This window comes from Tenrec ecaudatus, chromosome 5, assembly GCF_050624435.1.
Source record: "Tenrec ecaudatus isolate mTenEca1 chromosome 5, mTenEca1.hap1, whole genome shotgun sequence".
NCBI classification, from domain to species: Eukaryota; Metazoa; Chordata; class Mammalia; order Afrosoricida; family Tenrecidae; genus Tenrec; species Tenrec ecaudatus.
Genome location: NC_134534.1, coordinates 112,912,165 through 112,931,991, shown reverse-complemented (window position 1 = coordinate 112,931,991; position 19,827 = coordinate 112,912,165). Strand labels below are relative to the sequence as shown.

Here is a 19,827-nt window from a genome sequence, read left to right as displayed (position 1 = left end):
AGCGACAGAACGCCTGTTGCTAGAGAAGAGTGAATACAGTGTATTGGTTTTCCTTTCAGATCAGGAAAGTGTCTTGGAACTACATTAAAGGTGGTCATACAACATTGCCAATGTACTAGATGCCATTAGTGACAAACTTAAAAATGGGTAAATTTACATTTTGTACATTTTACCCTAACAAATGAAACCGGCAGCCCAAACCTAGGAAGGCAGCTTGGAATCTTCCTGCTTTCAAGGTACAATCGGGCAGACACCCGCTTGGTGCCCCGGACGCTGAGATGCAAACCACACCTCGCGGGAGGGCGCTCCGCGGCGGGCGCGCAGGACGGGACGTGACGTGATGTGACGTGACGGCTGGTGCGTCGGGTGGCGGCTCGTTGCCCGGAGAACCAGCGACAATAAAGGGCGCGGGGCGGCGCGCACGCGGGCCGGAGCGCAGCCGAGGGGTCTCGCCGCGCTTCCCCGAGCCGGGCGGTGAGCGAGCGGCGGGCGGGCGGGCGAGGGGCGCGGTGCGGGCTGGAGCGCCCACTTGCCCGGCCGGCCCTCGGCGCGCTCTTCCGTGCACGGCGCCCGCGCCCCTGGCCTGCCGTTGGGCAGAGGGGGCGCCGGCGGGGCTTGGGGACGGGGCCGGTGGGCTGCAGGTGCGGCGCGGGAAGTGGGGTCCCCTCGGGGTAGGAGGGCAGGTGGGGTGGGGACGGCTCACGTGTACTTTTCGTGTTCGTACTCAGAACCGCGGGACTTGGGAGAGAGGGAAAGGCCGCCTCGGGCCTCCGTGTTCCCTGTAAAGGTGGCAACTGAGGGAGCCTGTCCTCCCTCCCGCAGACAGGTAGTAGTAGGGAAAGGCGCCCACGTGCACTCCTTTCTTTGACTTAGTTAAAAAAAAAACAACATTTACCGCCCTCTCCATTGTGTTAAATCTTCGAGTGCTGTTTTCCCATCTTTCTACCTCTTCTCATTAAGTGCTTACGTAATAGTGAAAACGATGCAATAAATGATAAACCGAATTTTCCCCGCAAACGTTTGAAGTCCTCTTATATTTGGGGCCTTCTCTAAGGATCTTATGTGAAATTCTGGCCACTCTCTGGGAAGTGTCTTAAGGAAGTTATTAAGGAATTATCACTAATAATTCTTAAGCACAAGTTTTACATAACCACTACTTTTGACAAACTAAGGGCCCAGGGTGGGTGGCAGCGTATGTTGGAGATACTCATTTTTGATCTGTCCAGTGGCATCATGATCAATAGTTCTCTCCTTTGCTTAGACGTCAGAAATTGATTATGCCTAAATAGTATCAGTTTTTACTTACACTTTTTTTCCCCACTTAAACAAAAGCAAACATTTCTCAGTGGCATAATATGTTTCTGATGACTGTAATTTGATCAGAATCTGAAGCAGTGCCCTGGAAAATAAGAGCTTGAAAAAATTATACACTGAATTTTGTGACACTGATCCCTGTTTACAAGTTCAATGTTTTGGGGCCCTTTTTAAATTTTGTAACAGCTTTTTTTAAAACCAAATTGTCTTCAGATGTTCATATGATAAAAACCAAGTAAGTGTAAATATCCCAGTTATACTTGGTACCTTTTATTAGCAGTTAACTTGGAGGCATTAGTTTTAACGTAACACACTGACTTGATTTGATGTGACAGCAAAAAGAAAAAAGGAAATAAATCTGTATAATAAAAATGTCAACAATATAGGTATTGAGAGTCATTGGAAAAAAATCAACTCACACAGCACTCCTGTGGCTTTTTTGGAAAAGTTTCCAGTACAAATAGGACTCAAGGAAGAATTTATTTACCATTTATATGGATATTTATTTCTTCAGTGTGGGCTTTTATTACAATGCTTAACACATCCAGTGTTAGGTATCTGTCTTTGTTTTGGCCACTAAAGATAAGTTTGTTGACTCTGGGGATTTTGTAGCCCAGGGGAGCTGATAATTTTTACTCTCAGTGGGCTTTTACTGCAGTGATGTAAATGTTTTTTGTTACTGTGATTCTGTTTAGTCTAGTCACTCACAAAGCTTTACTGTAATTAAGATAGAACCTGGTGGCATATAGTGGGCTATGTGTTAGGCTGTGAACCAAAAGGTCAGCAGTTTGAAACCACCAGCTGTTCCTCAGGAGAAAGGTTTTCTACTCCTGTAGAGAGTCCTGGAAACCCACAGGGGTAGTTCTGGCCTGCTCAGCAGAGTCAGTGAGTGGAAATGATTTGATGGCAGTGAGAGAGTGAGAGCTGCAGTTAAAAACAAAAACTGTTGTTAGCTGTTGTGTATCAACTCGGACTTAGGTCCCCATGCAGTACTGAGAGTTGATTCAGACTCATAGCAAGCCTATGGAAGCTTTCCAAGACTAATCTGTGCAGGAGCTGACAGCCTGACCTTTCTCATGTGGAGCAGCTGGTGGATTTGAACCACCCACCTTTTAGTTTAAAAAGCCTAACCCACAGCTACAATATGAGGGGGCTTCAAGAAATTTGTGAGGAAATTCCATTATCAATTCCATTTTCTATGAACTCCCTGAAGCCCCTTAGTGTGTCATTAATATTTTTATCATAAACCCAAAACACCAAACAACCAAACCCACATCCATAGAGCCAATTCTGACAGAGTGATCATATATAGGGTTGCCGAAGCTGTAGACAGCCTCATCTTATTCCCTCAGAATTGCTTGTGGATTTGAACTACTGACTTTGTGGTTAGCAGCCCAGTGCTTAAAATATTATTTTAAACTAGTTGTCTACCAAGCTACTTAATAATGATAGTGTCAAGATTTATCTTCTCTAAAAGTTCCAGGCCTACCTTCAAAGATTGCTTTGCATCTTCTGTACTTACACATCATTATATGGAATGTTCTTTAGCTTTTAAAAAATTTAATTTTAATCATTTTATTAGGGGCTCATACAACTCTTATCACAATCCATATATACATCATTATGTAAAGCACATTTGTGCATTCTTTGCCCTCATCATTCTCAAAACATTTGCTCCCCACTTAAGCCCCTGGTATCAGGTCCTCATTTTTTCCCTCCCTCCCTGCTCCCCCCTCCCTCATGAACCCTTGATAATTTATAAATTATTATTTTGTCATATCTTGACCTGTCCAACGTCTCCCTTCACCCACTTTTCCGTTGTACGTCCCCCAGGGAGGAGGTCACATGAAGATCCTTGTAATCGATCCTTTTCGAGCTCACCTTCCCTCTACCCTCCCAGTATGGCCACTTACACCACTGGTCCTGAAGGATCATTGCCCTGGATTGCCTGTGTTTCCAGTTCCTATCTGTACCAGTGTCCATCCTCTGGTCTAGCCAGACTTGCAAGGTAGAATTGAAATCATGATAGTGAGGTGGGGGGAGGGTTGGGGGGTGGAGGAGAAAGCATTTGGGAACTAGAGAAAAGTTGTATTTTTCGACATGGCTGCATTGCACCCTGACTGACTCATCTCCTCTTCCCCAAGACCCCTTTGTAAAGGGATATCCAGTGGTCTACAAATGGGCTTTGGGTCTCCACTCCGCACTCTCCCCCTCATTCACTATGATAAGATTTTTTGTTCTGATGATGCCTGATCCCTGATCCCTTCGACACCTTGTGATTGCACAGGGTGTTGTGCTTCTTCCATGTGGACTTTGTTGCTTCTGAGCTAGATAGCCACTTGTTTATCTTCAAGCCTTTAAGACCCCGGATGCTATATCTTTTGATAGCCGGGCACCATCAGCTTTCTTCACAATATTTGCTTATGCACCCATTTGTCTTCAGTGATCGTATCATGGAAGTGAGCACCCAATGGTATGATTTTTTGTTCTTTGATGCCTGATAACTGATCCCTTTGGCACCTCGTGATCACACAGGCTGGTGTGCTTCTTCCATGTGGGCTTTGTTGCTTCTGAGCTAGATGGCCACTTGTTTACCTTCCAGTGTTTAAGACCCCAGATGCTGTATCTCTTGATAGCAGGGCATCATCAACTTTCTTCACACATTTGCTTATTCACCCGCTTTGTCTTCAGAGGTTGTGTCGGGAAGGTGAGCATCATAGAATGCCAGTTTAACAGAAGAAAATATTCTTGAACTGAGGGAGTACTTGAGTGGAGGCCTGTGTCCTCCTGCTACCTTAATACTAAACCTATAAATATATGCACAGAGATCTATTCCCTATCCTCATCTATAAATATATTTGCATATATAAATGTCTTTAGACCTCTATAAATGCCCTTTGCCTCCCAGCTCTTTCCTCTGTTTCCTTTGACTTTCCTCTTGTCCCACTATCATGCTCAGTCCCCACCTGAGTTTCAGCAGTTCCTCTTTGTTACATTACCCTTGATCATGCCCTACCAGGCCTCCCACACCCTCCTCACCACCGATTTGGATCACTTGTTGTTCCCTTGTCCCCGGGTTTGTTAACACCACTGCCTTTCCCCCCACCTCCCCCTCTTTCATATCCCCTCGGAACTGTCAGTCCGGTTGTTTTCTCCTCCAGATTGTTCATTGAGCCTATCTTATTTAGACAGACATGTGGAGATAATAATATGCACAAAAACAAGACCGAGCAAAACCAACAAAATATACAACAAAACAACAACAAACCAATGACAAAAAAAAACCAACAACACAAAACACAAGAAAGAAAAGCTTGTAGTTAGTTCAAGGATTGTTAGTTGGCTTTTAGGAGTGTTTTCCAGTGCAGTCTGTTGGGGTACCACACTCTGGCCCCAAAGTCCCCTTCAGCATTCCTTGGGGACCTCACTGCTCCATTCCCTTGCTGTTCTGTTGCACCCCCTTAGTGTTTTGCCTTGGTGTGGTGGGTTCAGATCGGGTGCAATTCCCACACGGTGTCTCTGATGTTGCCCCCTGCAGGGCCATGGGTCATTGAGGGGCGTCATGTCTCATAGTGGGGCTGGTCATGTGGTCCTCTCTGTGGACTGGCTGCTCTAATTGGGGTCATCGTCCTCAAGGCCTGGTGTGCCAGGATGTGCTCCACTCTCTCCTCCTCCCACTTCATCTGCTCCCATTTGCTCTGATTAGATATGTCCCTCTCCCGGAGATGCAGTTTCAATGCTGTCTTTTGAAATAAATTCTGAGGGAGGGGCATGTGTCCACTTAGTAGTTGGGATTGGGGCCAGCCCCCCAGACCTCTCCACTGTTCTTTAGCTTTCATACAAGCTTTAACCTACCAAGACTGTGAGCATCAATGAGACATTTCCATGCTAATGTGCTATCTTTTCTCTGGGGCATATACCTGAGTGGAATTGCTAGGTCTAAAGGCTGATTAACTTTTTTGAGAAACTCTCAGACTCTTTTCCAAAATGGCTTCACTATTTTACATCCCTACCATCAGTGCACAAGGGTTCCAATTCCACCATATATGCACTGACACTTACTATCTGTTTTTGTTTTTAGTGTGTGTGTTTAAAAGTATAGCTGCCCTAACCTCATTTTAGTGGAGTTGAGTTCAACTCATGATAATTTTGTGCCTCAGAGTAGGCATAGCGTTGTCCTAAACCAGTTGTGACTCGTGTCAAAGTGGAACTGGACTCCATTGTCAACAGTTGATCTTTTTTGGGAAGTAGATCACCAGACCTTCTTCTTTCAAAGTTTCTCTGGGAGGACCCACCTGATGTTCTCTCAGCAGTGAGCTTGTTAACCATTTGCACCATCAGGTACTCCGTAGCTGTCCAAATGGGTGTGAAGTGAGGAGTTTGTGGTTCAGTGGTAGAATCATCACCTCTGGTGTAGGATACTCAGATTTGTTTCTGGGTCAATAAACTTCATCCCCAGCCACCACCCCGTCTCTCAGTGGAGGTTTGCATGCTGGTATGATTGATGTAGAGCAGGTTTCAGCAGAGTTTCCAGACTCAGATGGACTAGGAAGAAAGACATCGTGGGTTAGTTCTGAAATTCACCCATGAACACGCTATGGATAATGAAACATGGTCTCAAAGGCATGGTGATGGCCTGGACAGTGTTTCCTTCTGATCTGATGTGCATGGGGCTGCCATCGTTTGGAGTGAGTTGAAGTTAGGTAACAACAGTGAGTGTGGAGTGATATTTAACTGTGAGTTGCATTTCCCTGACAGCTAATGTTGTTGAACATTTTGTGATTATCTTTTTAATTCTAGTCCTCCCAGTAGATATGTAGTGACAACTGTTTAGATTTGCAGTATCCTGATTGCTAATAAGGTTAGACATCATTTCATGGGCTTATTGATCATCTGTACATCTTATTTGGAGAAATGCTTGTTCTTTTGCCTATTTTTAAATTGGGTTGGTTGCTCTGAATCAGAACCTCGATGGTGAATTTTTTTTTCCTTATTGAATTGTGATAGTTCTTCATATCTCCTAGATCTAAGTCCCTTATCAGATATTTGATTTGAAGATATTTTTTTCCCACTCAATGAGTTGTCTTCTCACTTTCTTTGGTGTCCCTTGAAACATAAACTTTTAAATTTTGATAAAGTCCAATTTAACTATCTTTTCTCTTATTGCCTTTAATATCATAGGGAAGAAAACACTGCTTAATACACCGGCTTCCAAGTTTATTTGGCTTACCATCTCCTTTTCAGAAAAAAAATTACCGAACGGGGCACCTCCTTGACAACAAAAAAGGTTGATATTATAGAACATTACCCTGGATACAGTGTGGGTATCTGCTATTGCAGCCCTCCTGGATAGCTTCAGTGCCCTGAGGAAGTATTACCCACAGTGGGGAATCCTGGCCTTTCCCAAGACTGTGACGATCTACACCTGTACTTTCTGTTAAGCCTTTTAGTTCTCATGTTTAGGTATAATATCCATATTGGATATTTTTTAGATGGTGTGATGTAAGGGTCCAACTTGGTTTTTTTTGCATATAGAGACCCAGTTGACCCAGTGCCACTTGACATGTTTTCTCTCAATGGATTATCCTGGTTAGAGAGCAGAAATGTGTTAACTTGGGTGAAGATGGGGAAACAATAAGTAAAATTGCTATTTTAAAAAGCCCCTTGATTTAAAAGGAAAAGAATGAGAACAATGAAGTGAATTCCATGGACTTATCACCAAGCTTCAACATTTACTAGCTCATAACCTCTACCTCCTAGATCACTATCATTTAATCTCTGAATGAATGGTCTGCTTTTCCAAGCTAGGTTTACTCTTTGTAAGTGTTCTGCATTGAAACACCACCTGTTCTAATTCATTTTGCTTTAGGAGTTGGTTAGTACATTAGGGTAGAGGAACCAGTAATTAAAGCACTTTTTCCTTAATTTTGATGCACAGGAGTCCAGATGTTACGTAAAATGGATGTATCTCACACTAGATACTGAATACTAAGTAGAAAACCTAATTAGTAAAATCTAAGCTGCCATGGAAGAAATACCAGTAAAAGTTGCTGTAAGAATTAGACCTCTACTTTGCAAAGAAGTTCTTCATAATCATCAAGTGTGTGTGAGAGTTATTCCAAACACCCAGCAGATTATCATTGGGAGAGATAGAGTCTTTACCTTTGATTATGTCTTTGGCAAATGTTCCACTCAAGATGAAGTTTATAACACGTGTATAAAACCACTAGTGCTGTCACTCATTGAGGGCTATAATGCGACAGTTTTTGCCTATGGACAAACTGGATCGGGGAAGACATACACCATTGGAGGAGGCCACATTGGTAAGATTCCCATTCTATTTGACTTTATTTGAGGGACTAGATAGAAATGAAATATTATAATACCTGACAGAAAGAATGCCTTCAAAATATTGAGTCAATGAAAGAATAAATAAGATATCATAATGTGATGATAATATGATCACAAAATCATCTTTGAAAGTTGATCAGTCATTGCTTGTAAGTATTTGAAAATAATTCTTAAATATTGATGTTTCATCAAGTAATTGAATTTATGATTATATATGCTTGAATAATGAAATTTAAAGGTAGGTAAAAGGTCATGTTAAATACTTCATTATTTAAAATGGAGAGAAATGAGTTAGCATGATCAAAATTTGCATTTTTAACAACCCAGGTATAATATTAAGAGTTCCACAATCAAGATTTAGAGGCAGTGGAAGAAATTTTTGTGTAATTTTTTCTCTTTATATTCTAGCCAAATCTCTGTTTCAAAGACTGAATATTATAGGATATAACTTCTGCTGATTATAACTTTAGTATGGAAAAGCTAGTATAGAATTTTCTTTGGATCTTGAAAACCAAAAACACCCAAACCCCACTGCTCTCAAGTTGATTGCAGTGCTAGTGATTGTATGGAGATCTTCACAAAATCAGAAGCCTCATCTTTCGCCCATGGAGCAGTTTGTGGGTTTGAACGAAAAGCCTTGCAAGTTAGCAGGCCATTGCCTGACCCATGGTGTCACATCTATCTTCATTTTCACGTGAGGAAATCCAGCTCAGAGATGACGAAATTGTTCTGTTAGACAGTTAGTTAAGGGATTGGGATCTAAAAACCAAACCATTCATTGAGATTACTTGCTGTATTGCTATTTTCTTCTTAAAAGCAATTTTTTTGTTATGCTTATAACCTATTATTGTTGGAATTATAGTGTTCTTTTACTGGTATAATACCACTTTTTCCCCCATACTTCTCACATGTAGGATATGTGACATTTACAGATATCTCCCTTGACATGCAGTGATTGGCCCAGAGGCTTTGGAGAGTGCCTGTGTAGTTTGAGGATGCCCTCGAAGGCTATAGAAACCCTAGTGGGTTATGTGTTAGGCTCTACCAGTTCGAACCCACCCCTCTTTGAGGGGAAAAGATGAGGCTGTCTGCTCCTGTAAAAAATTGCAGCCTAAACAATCCAGAAGAGAAAACAATGGGACTGACGGTTCTGGGAGAGGGTGAGGTAGGGGAAAGGAAGGGGGCTGTCAACAAACCCAGGGACAAGGGCACAACAAGTGATCTAAAATCTGGTGAGGAGGACATATGCTGCCTGGTGGGGCTTGATCAAGGGCAATGTAGCTGAGAGGAATTACTGAAACCCAAATGAAGGCTGAACATGATAGGTGGGACAAGAGGAGAGTAAAAGGAAATAGAAGAAAGAACTAGGAGTCAAAGGGCATTTATAGAGGTCTACTTACAGGCATGTATATATGTAAATATATATATATAATGATAGGGAACTATATCTATGTGCATATATTTATGTGTTATGTATTAAGGTAGCAGATGGACATTGTGCCTCTACTCCAGTACTCCTGCAACAGAAGAACACTTTGTTCTAATAACCGATCATTCTGTGATGCTCATCTTCTTGACATAATTGCTGAAGACAAAATGGGTACATAAGCAAATGTGAAAAAAGCTGATGGTGCTCGACTATCAAAAGATATAGTGTCTGGAGTCTTAAAGGCTTGAAGATAAACAAGCAGCCATCTAGCTGAGAAGCAATAAAGCCCACATGGAAGAAGCAGCACAACAGCCTGTGTGATCATGAAGTGTCCATAGGATCAGATATCAGGCATCAAAGAACAAAAAAATCATATTGTGTATGAGGTGGAGTGCAGAGTGGAGACCCAAAGCCCATCTGTGGATAATTGGACATCCCCTTACCAGGGTGCAGTATAGCACTGATGAAACTTAGAATTTTCCTCTAGTTCTTTAATACTTCCTCACCCCCACTATCATGAACCCAATTCTACCTTACAAATCCAGCTAGACAGAGCACATACACTGGTACAGATAAGAGATTGAAACACAGGACAGATAAACACCTCAGGACCAATAATGAGAGTAGGAATACCAGGAGGGGAAGGGGAAAGTAGGAGCAGGGATAGGGGAACCGATCACAATGATCTATGTAGCACTCCTTCCCAGGGGGACGGACAACAGAAAAGTGGGTGAAGTGAGACAGTGGTCAGTGTAAGACATGAAAAAAAGTTTAAATAAATTATCAAGAGTTTATGAGGGAGGGAGGGAGGAAAATTAGCTGATACCAAAGGCTCTAGTAGAAAGACAGTGTTTTGAAGATGATGATGTCAACATAGGTACAAATGTGTTTGACACCATGGATGTATGTATGGATTGTGATTAGAGCTGTAAGAGCCCCCAATAAAATGATTAAACAGCAACAACAAAAGAAAGCAGTGACCTGACATTTGCTAGCTGTGTAACCATGAGCAAGTTCATTAGATCTCTGCCTCAGTTTCTCCACCTGTAAAAAGAAGATGAGTGTCCATCAGAGAGCTATGAAAGTTAAACGAGTCACTGAGGGTATAAAGTACTTACCACAATGCGTGGTACATAGTAAGTACTCAAGTGTGCTTGTCGAGTGCCATTGAGGCAAGGTTCAACTCATGGTGACTCCATATGGCAGAGTAGAGTTAACTGCCCCACAAGGTGTTTTAACTTTTAATCTTTAGGTCTTTCTCTTACAGAGCCTCTGGGTGGGTTTGAACTGCCACCTTTTGGTTAGCACTTCAGCACTTACACATGGTGCAACCAGAGCTCCTTTGCAATAAATATAAATTTTTATTATTGTCCTCGTTATTCAACATGTCAGAAACTCACTGAAGTGAAGGCCACTGAAGAACTCAAGATTAGTGATGATGAACTTATAATCATATTGATTATTTGAAATGTCTATTAATTACATAATTAATATCTGAGGTACTATATAATTACAGAAAATGTCCATTTATATTTAAATTTATGTTAATTGTATCATACAATATTTATAAGTGTTACATATTTTGTTCATGGGTAGAAAAACAATTTGCAGCTTCACAAATGTACAATGTGTCCTGTAGGGCCACTGTGGTTCGGAATCAGTTTGATGGTAGTGACTTTGGAGCTATCCATAGTTTATGTGGAGGAGACAAGTTCCTAATAGCCTTACAGTACTTTATTTTAATATTTTGTGTTTTTTGTGAAAATCAACACAGAAAAACTTGTTACTATTCAACAGTTTCAACATTAGCTACATTTGTCACATCATCTCTGCATTCTCAACATTTTTTTATTTTATTTTAACAATTTATTGGGGCTGATACAATTCTTTTCACAGTTCATACATATACATACATCAGTTGTATAAAGCACATCTGTACAGTCTTTGCCCTAATCATTTTTTTCTCTTTTCTTCTTTTACATTTTATTAGGGACTCAAACAACTCTTACCACAATCCATACATATACATACATCAATTGTATAAAGCACATCCATACATTCCCTGCCCCAATCATTCTCAAGGCATTTGCTCTCCACTTAAGCCCCTTGCATCAGGTCCTCTTTTTTCCACCCCCCTCCCTCCCCATTCCCCCCTCCCTCATATGCCCTTGGTAATTTATACCTCGTTATTTTGTCATATCTTGCCCTATCCGGAGTCTCCCTTCCCCCCTTCTCTGCTGTCCTTCTCCCAGGGAAGAGGTCACATGTGGATCCTTGTAATCAGTTCCCCCTTTCCAACCCACTCACCCTCCACTCTCCCAGCATCGTCCCTCACACCCTTGGTCCTGAAGGTATCATCCACCCTGGATTCCCTGTACCTCCAACCCTCATATGTACCAGTGTACAGCCTCTGTCCTATCCAGCCCTGCAAGGTAGAATTCGGATCATGGTAGTTGGGGGGAGGAAGCATCCAGGATCTGGGGGAAAGCTGTGTTCTTCATCGATACTACCTCACACCCTAATTAACCCATCTCCTCTCCTAAACCCCTCTATGAGGGGATCTCCATTGGCCGACACTTGGGCCTTGGGTCTCCACTCTGCACTTCCCCCTTCATTTAATATGATATATATATACATATATACACACATATATATATACATATACACATACATACACATACATACACACACATATCTTTTTTTTTTTTTGCATGATGCCTTATACCTGGTCCCTTGGGCACCTCGTGATCGCACTGGCCGGTGTGCTTCTTCCATGTGGGCTTATTTGCTTCTGAGCTAGATGGCCGCTTGTTCACCTTCAAGCCTTTAAGACCCCAGACACTATCTCTTTTGATAGCCGGGCACCATCAGCTTTCTTCACCACATTTGCTTATGCACCCATTTGTCTTCAGCGATCCTATCATGGAGGTGTGCAGTCAATGATATGATTTTTTGTTCTTTGATGCCTGGTAACTGATCCCTTTGGGACCACTCGATCACACAGGCTGGTGTGTTCTTCCATGTGGACTTTGTTGCTTCTGAGCTAGATGGCCGCTTGTTTATCTTCAAGCCTTTAAGACCCCAGTCACTATCTCTTTTGATAGCCGGGCACCATCCGCTTTCTTCACCACATTTACTTGTTCACCCACTTTGGCTCCAGCCGTTGTGTTGGGGCATTCTCAACATTTCTAGTGTTTTACTTCCATTAATTTCCTTTCCAAACTGTTCCCTAAACTTTGCTTCTGTGCTTTAATTAACTCTTGTCCATTTGACCTTGTGGATAGTCAAGGGTGACATTCTTCACTTTTTCTGTTTATCTGATCTTTAGTTAAAGGTGACTTAAGGCCCCCCAATTTTAAAATCAGTCTGTGTAAAAATAGAATGTAAAGTTTTTCTTTTTTTAAAAATAATTTTATTGGGGGCTCGTACAATTCTTATCACAATCCATCTATACATCCATTGTGTCAAGAACATATGTACATTTGTTGCCATCATCATTCTCAAAACAGTTGTTTCTACTTGAGCCCTTAATATCTGCTGCTCATTTCCCCCCTTCTTCTCCACTTTCCCCTACCTCATGAACCCTTCATCATTCATAAATGATTATTTTGTCATATATTACACTGATGTCTTCTCTGCTGTCCCTCCCCCAGGGAGGAGGCTATATGTAGATTCTTGTAATCAGTTCCCCCTTTCTTCCGCACATTCTCTCCACCCTCCAGGCATCGCCACTCTCACCACTGGTCCTGAAGGAGTCATCTGTCCTGGATTCCCTGTGTTTCCAGTTGCTATCTGTGCCTATGTACATCATCTGGTCTAGCCATATTTGTAAGGTAGAATTGGGATCATGATAGTTGTGGGGGAAGGGGGAAGCATTTAAGAACTAGAGGAAAGCTGTATGTTTTTTCGTTGCTACCCTGCACCCTGGCTGGCTCATTTCGTCCCCACAACCCTTCAGTAAGGGGTGCCCGGTTGGCTACCAGTGGGCTTTGGGTCTCCACTCTGGAAAAGTTTTTCTATGATGCATTGCAGTTTTTATAAATTGTGGTAAGTTGGTGGCACAGCAGTAAGTGGTAGCTTTGCTTTTCGGTTGGCATGCATTTTTTATTATTCCCAACGACGTAGTATGTGCTTTCCAATAGTAGCATTTATAAAATATTCAGAGCTGTAGGCGCTGTCAGTTGACAGTTCAAACTCAGGTGCTCTTAGGGGAAGATTAGAATTTCTACTCCCAGAAAATTTTACAGCTTCATAAAGCCCTGTATAGGGTCACTATAAGTTGACATTGACTCAGTGGTATAGTGGATTTGGGTATGTTTTTATGGCTGTGAGTAAAGTAACCTATTATTCTAAAATGTGTATCTGCTCTGAAATTCCCTAGGACTCTTTCACAGCCGGTAGTTTGCCAGGATTTGGCATAACTATTTGTTTCTGGAAACTCAAAAAAGGAACCCTCCACTTCCCCTTGTACAATATTGGAAAAACCTACAGCCTTGGTTCCTTGCCACAAGATGGCAATCACGTACCTTAAATTAGGTTAAAAAAAAAGGCGGCGCAAGTTAAGACTCAATACTTTCAGGGTGATATGTAAATTTGAGACTTGACTTGTTGACAGCCCTCAAATTATTGACAGTCTTAATCTTGGAAACAAGCTGTTTTTAAGGCTTATCCTTAGCTTGTTAGGTTTGGTATATATGTTTCTTAGAACAGTCCAATAAACAGCCGACAAGTTTCTGAACTGACCTATAGACTTTCATTTAACTTTACGTCTCAATTTATTCCTCTATTTCCCCCCTTATTTAAAATTGTAACTCATTTGAGTTTTTCTTAAGCTACTTTAACTCCCCTTTGAAACAAGTATAGAGCCCAAAGAAATGCTCATACCTCATGTTCTTGTATGAATTTTTCCTTCGGGATTTGTCTAGTCATTGTAGGAGTTTGGCTTATTTCCTTGTATTTCTCGTCTTGTTTTCTACCATCAAGTCTCCTGTACCTTTCCGCGCCACCCAGAAACATCAGAACAACACTGTTGGCTAACTGTATAAATACAAACCAAGGTTTTTTGGTTTTGTCTTTTAAAAAAATTTTTTTCTTTTGTTTTTGTCTTTTAAAAAAGCTTTGTGTGTTGAAAATAATCTGATTAATGTGTTTAAATATATGTAATTAAACAGTTACCAATTCAACAATTAAAAAAGCAACCTTTGTATTATGAATTGGGTGAAGGTATAGAGCAGTTCATCAGTTTGACTGGAAAAAATTCATACCCTTTAGTTTCATACCCACTGCAACTCCCTTTAAGGTGCCCTGACTTATTCCTCTTTCTTCCTGTTTCCTGTTTGCCTTCCGCCTCCTCTCCTCACCCTCTGATCCTTGTCCTTGGGCAGATGTTGCCCTTTGGGTCGCCATTGGTTGATTATTCTAACATGGGGATGAGCTCAGTTCTAGACTTGATGGGTGATTAAGTGTCGTGGCTTCGGGGGTTCCACCATCCTCTATTTGACCAGTGTGCCTGGTCTTTAAAAATTTTTTTTAAAAATGATTTTGAGCTGCTCCACGCATTTCCTCCCCCTGTACAGGCAGGACCTTTTAATGCAGTCCCTCCCAGAGCAGTTGGCAGTGGCAGCGGGACACCATCTAGTTCTTCTGGTTCCATAAGTTTTACATGTCCAATTCATTCGGTGACATCGACTGCATTTGTCACGTTGTGCAACCATTACCACTGCATTTTCAGAATTTCCTTAGTGCTCTTTAAGCAGTATCTCTTGATCTGTTGCTCTTGTCCCTGGTTCCCAGTAATCAACCTTGGTCTCTCTGCATTTTCCTCATCTGTGTGTTTCATACAAAGGAGTTCAAACGTTGCTTGTCCTCTTGTGATTGGCATACTTAGTATATGTTCAAGGTTCACCCACATTGTCACTTGTGTCAGGACTATTTATCTTTTAAGTAAGATTCCATTGTACGTAGACTTCATTTTTTGATCTGTTCATATCTGTTATGGACATTTACGTTGTTTCCATCTCTTGCTTATTGTGAATAGTGTGGTGATGATGATGAACATTGGGATACAGATTTCTGTTGACATTCCTTGCAAGGGCAAGTCAAAAAGTATTGCTTTTAGTACACAGAAACTTTTAGTACACAAAAATATCAATGTGAAGCTATTATTTCTTGACATGTCCGCCATCTAGGTCTATATACTTCTAAAGGCGTTATTTCCATCTTTGTAACCCTTTTTGGAAGAATCCTGCCCTCTTGGATGTATACCAGGTCAAAATGGCAGTTTTGATGCCCTCGAAGGATTGAAATCATGTTCCTATTCACAGTTCTTTGAGCTTGGGGAACATAAAGAAATCGGAAGGGCCAAGATCAGGACAGGCGGGTGGCTGGGGTAAGGTTTTCTGATGAAATCCTTATAAAGCAACTCATGCAGTCTCTTCCATCAAAGAATGGACATTGTCTTGATGGAAAATTCCTCTGTTCAACTTTCCTGGCCTTTATTTTATTAATTCACTTTGAATGTTTGTTAAACCTCTTAATGAGCTCTGATGATCATCCTGTGTCCTTTGAGAAAACTCTATCAAGATTGTCTCTTGGGGATACCTTGTTAGCTGGCCTCCCTGCCTTGAAATTCACTGACCCAGCAGATTTCCTCAAAGGCACTGCTTGAATATAGATCCTTTTTAAAGGTACCCTAATGAGACTGAGAGAGAATTTGTCTGCAGCTACCTACTGAGAGAAGAGACATGCTTACGCATGTTTGTTTGGAGTAAACCCTTGCATGTGTGAACTAGAACCCTTGTTGCAATACTTTTTGACTTAACCTAGTATACTTAGGAGTGGACCTGCCTAATCATATGGTGTGTTTACCTGTTTCCCACAGCAACTGCACCATTTAACATTCCTACTACCAGTGGAGGAGGATTTCCTTTTTACCAGAACCTTCTGTATTTTTCTTTTTAAAATGATAGCATGTGAAGGGCTAGCTCATTGTGGTTTTCATTTGCAGTTTTTTTTACTTACCCTTGGTTATTGGTGGTAAAATGTACTTGGGTTTTAAATTTTGATACTCTCAATACTATAGTGTGTGTGTGTGTTTTGAAGAATAGAGGAGAGACACTCTTCCCAACAGCGTGATCAACTGCCATCTTTGAATGTGCCACTGCCTGCTTCCTACTTGAATCAGAATCCAAACTACCAACACTTTGGTTGCTGGGCAGCTCTTATACTGCCCTTGTTTTCATTGACCATGACTGACCCATTTTGAAGTGGTTTGAAGCCCTGTCTGATAGACAACTTACACTAGATGATAGATCATAAGCTGAACTGCTTTTGTTGCCACCTCAAACCAGCTCCTTGCCTACTTTTTCCATTATCAAGAGCAATTCTATCCTTCCAATGACTGAGGACAAAACCTTGCAGTCTCCTTTCACTCCTTGCTTTTCTCAGACCCCACATCTTATCACTTAGGAAATCTTCATTGCTTTACCTTCAAATAAATCTAGAATCCAGTCACATGTTAGGATTTTTCTACTACCATCTTGGTATAAGCCACCATATGTTTCCCCCAGCTCATCCTCTCAACCCCTGAATTACTACAGTGACCATCTAAGTGCTCTAACACTTTCCTTTCTACTCTTATGTGTGCAACATGCCTGAGTGATCTTTTTAAAGTCCATGAATTACTGCTTAAAACAGTAAGTTATTGCCCAAAGGCCTTAAGTGACTCATCTCACACAGAATAAAAGCCAAAGTCCACAGTGGTCTATAAGACCTTATAGGATCTAGCTTTTGTCACCTCTGACCCCCACCTCCTGCCCTTCTCTCCTTGTTCAATCTATACCAGCCACCTGGTCTCCTTGTTTATGGGACATACCGGTTTAAGCTTTTGCCTCAGTGCCTCTTTCTGTCTGAACACACTTTCCTCAGATACCCCACATGACTCACTCCGTCACCTCTATGAAGTCTTTGCTGAAGACCCAGTGATAGTCATGCTTCCAGTGCCTTTACGCTGTGCGTTTTCCTCCAGAGGCACCCACCACGTTTTAGAATATCATTTAATGCATTCGGGAGTTCCTGGGTGGTGCAAATGGCCAAGTAAGTGTTCAGCTACTAACTAAGGTGGGTGATTCAAATCCATCCAGAGGTACCTTGGCAGAAAGGCCTAGTAATCTACTTGTGAATTGTCATAGTCACTGAAAACCCTATGGAGTGTAGTTCTACTCTGACACTTAGGTCACCATGAATTGAATTGATTCAACAGCAACTGGTATTGTTGGTCAAAATTCACTTATTCTTTTTTGTGTATTGCCTATTTCTTTAGTAGAATCGCATAGGGTAGGGATTTTCCCCCTCCTGTTTTGTTGAATGATTGCTCCCAAGTTCTAGAATAGTGCCAGGTACCAAGCAATTCTATCAGTTACACGAATTAATGAATGGATTTTGGATATGGCCATGCATATTAAAACTTTTAATAGTTGTGATTAAATACAAGACATAAATATAAAAAATAAACTTATTAAGTATAAATGTTGGGTGGCAGACTTTAAAAAATTTAAGTTTCAGGTGTGTTTTCTTTTTCTATATTTCCAGCTTCAGTTGTAGAGGGTCAAAAAGGTATCATTCCTCGTGCTATTCAAGAAATATTTCAAAACATCTCTGAAAATCCTAACATTGACTTTAATATAAAAGTGTCTTACATAGAAGTGTACAAGGAAGAACTCAGAGATCTTCTAGAATTGGAACCATCTTTGAAGGACCTTCATATCCGAGAAGATGAAAAAGGAAACACAGGTAAAATAGTTGACAGCCTTCATCACCAAGTCGACTTACCAAATAGGTACCAAGCAATTCTATCAGTTACACGAATTCATGAATGAATTTTGGATATTTTGACATTCATTATTCACGAATACCATTGATTACCAATATCAATCAAATTACCAAGGTAAAAAAGTAGGAGTTCAGCTGGTTGGTAAGGTGAAGCTATTCATTTGTATCTGAAATTATTGATGCCTTATAATGACCCTTTTAAGGCCAGTCTTATGTGAAGCCGTGAACTATATAAGTTTATTTTTGTACATTTTTCCCTTTCTCTTCCAGTTGTACCCCAAGACTGGAGTTAGTATATCCCTTTGTTGTTCATTCAAGTTGATCGAGAACTCTTCTTTCTACAGCTTTGATTTCTGTCCCAGCGCACCTATGTCTCTCTTTTTTGTGAAGAATGTATGTTTTGCTTCCTCATCTGCCCTTTGTTCTGCTCTTTTAGGTCTGCGATAGCAACTTAGTGATCTCATTAACTAATGCCCATTTGTTTCAAAGTGCAAGTCTTTTAAAGAATAACACTTTCAGCCTTTCTGGTTAAAAAGGTGATATGTTCATCTAAGAACATTTGGAAAACATAGAAAAAGTGTTAAGGAAAAACTAACATCCTCTTTAATCTCAGGAACTAGAAATGGCAACTTTCCATTTTTTTCCTTCCCGAGTTATTTCTGTGTACTTGTAATGTTAACTGGTATTTAAAAATATATACTTACAACTCTCTCTACAGTTAACATCCATTTTCCATTTAATATTTGTATTTCACCTGCCATTGCACATTTTTTTAAAATGATGACTTCATGGGTTCTATTTTTTATGGATATGCCAGAAGTAACTTTTGGACATGTAATTTAATAGTAATTGTTGGGCATTAACATTGCTTCCAGGTGTTGCCTGTTTTAATAAGATTGCCATGACTGTTATCTTCTTCTATAGAATTCCCAGAGTTCCAGGAGCTAAAGGACCCAGCTCAGAGGAGTCATGTCCTGAGAGGAATTTTCTACCCTTTAGAAAAGCAGCCCTGGTGGTACAATTGTTGAGCGCTCGGCTGCTGACTGAAAAGCTCAGCAGTTTGATCCCACCAAAGGCTGCATGGGCGGACAGACTTACCAAGTTTATAGCAAGTGCTACCCTGCTCCACAGGGGCATGATGAGTTCACACAGCAGAACAGGAAACATGGTTACCGCCATTAAAATAACAGCCTGCAGAATGCAGGTTACAAGATCAATAGTTAAAACCCACCAGTTGCTCTTTGGGAGGAAGATGAAGCTTTCTGCTCCTATAAAAAATTGCAGTCTCGGAAACCCACAGGCCAGTTCTACTCTATCCTCCAAGGCCACTATAAGTTGGAATCGACTCAATGGCAGCGAGTTTGGTTTTGGATAAGCCCTGCCCTGGTAGCCCTGACATTTCTGGTTTTTTAAAAATAAATTGGAATTTATTTTGCTTTGTTTTAGACAGAAAGCATACATGGGAGTTGATTGTCTTATAGATAATTCAATATAGCTTATCCTTTCTAGATAGAATTCAGATAGATGTTTTAAGCTTCTGAATCTTATGGCATATACTTATTATTATAATGGAAAATGTAATTGTAATTTAAAAATTACATAATACTATACATTTATTGTAAATCAGTTAAACAGTACAGAAGTTTACACCACCATACTTAATAAACTTGATAATCAAGGTAGCCACAACTGATGTCAGTCCTTCAAAAATTTTGGAAAACTTTAACAAACTGCCTTAAGACAAATCGCTATCATCTTACAGATGACTCACATGGCTAAATTAAATTTATTTGAAATATTTATTTAGGACCACTGTGTGAAGCAGTGGCATTGCTCCTGGTTGCTGTATAATTTGAATCACCTGGAAAGCTACTTTAAAAAATGGATTTCTGGACCCCACTCCT

At 40.9% G+C, this 19,827-nt stretch overlaps 1 protein-coding gene across 6 annotated transcripts in view; it reads left to right on the top strand.

Moving 5' to 3' along the window:
• The first annotated feature begins 355 nt into the window (after nucleotides 1–355).
• KIF27 (kinesin family member 27) overlaps nucleotides 356–19,827 on the top strand; it is a 120,211-nt gene continuing 100,739 nt past the window's right edge. For 4 of the 6 annotated variants that reach the window (XM_075549837.1, XM_075549836.1, XM_075549834.1 and 1 more), the window contains exons 1-3: nucleotides 367–474; nucleotides 7,253–7,637; nucleotides 17,684–17,884. In XM_075549837.1, coding sequence (XP_075405952.1) covers nucleotides 7,340–7,637; nucleotides 17,684–17,884 — 499 coding nt within the window. In that variant the 5' untranslated portion in view covers nucleotides 367–474; nucleotides 7,253–7,339. Of the gene's footprint in view, nucleotides 475–7,252; nucleotides 7,638–17,683; nucleotides 17,885–19,827 lie in introns of all 6 variants that reach the window. The other 2 variants (XM_075549838.1, XM_075549839.1) reach the window with 2 other exon arrangements.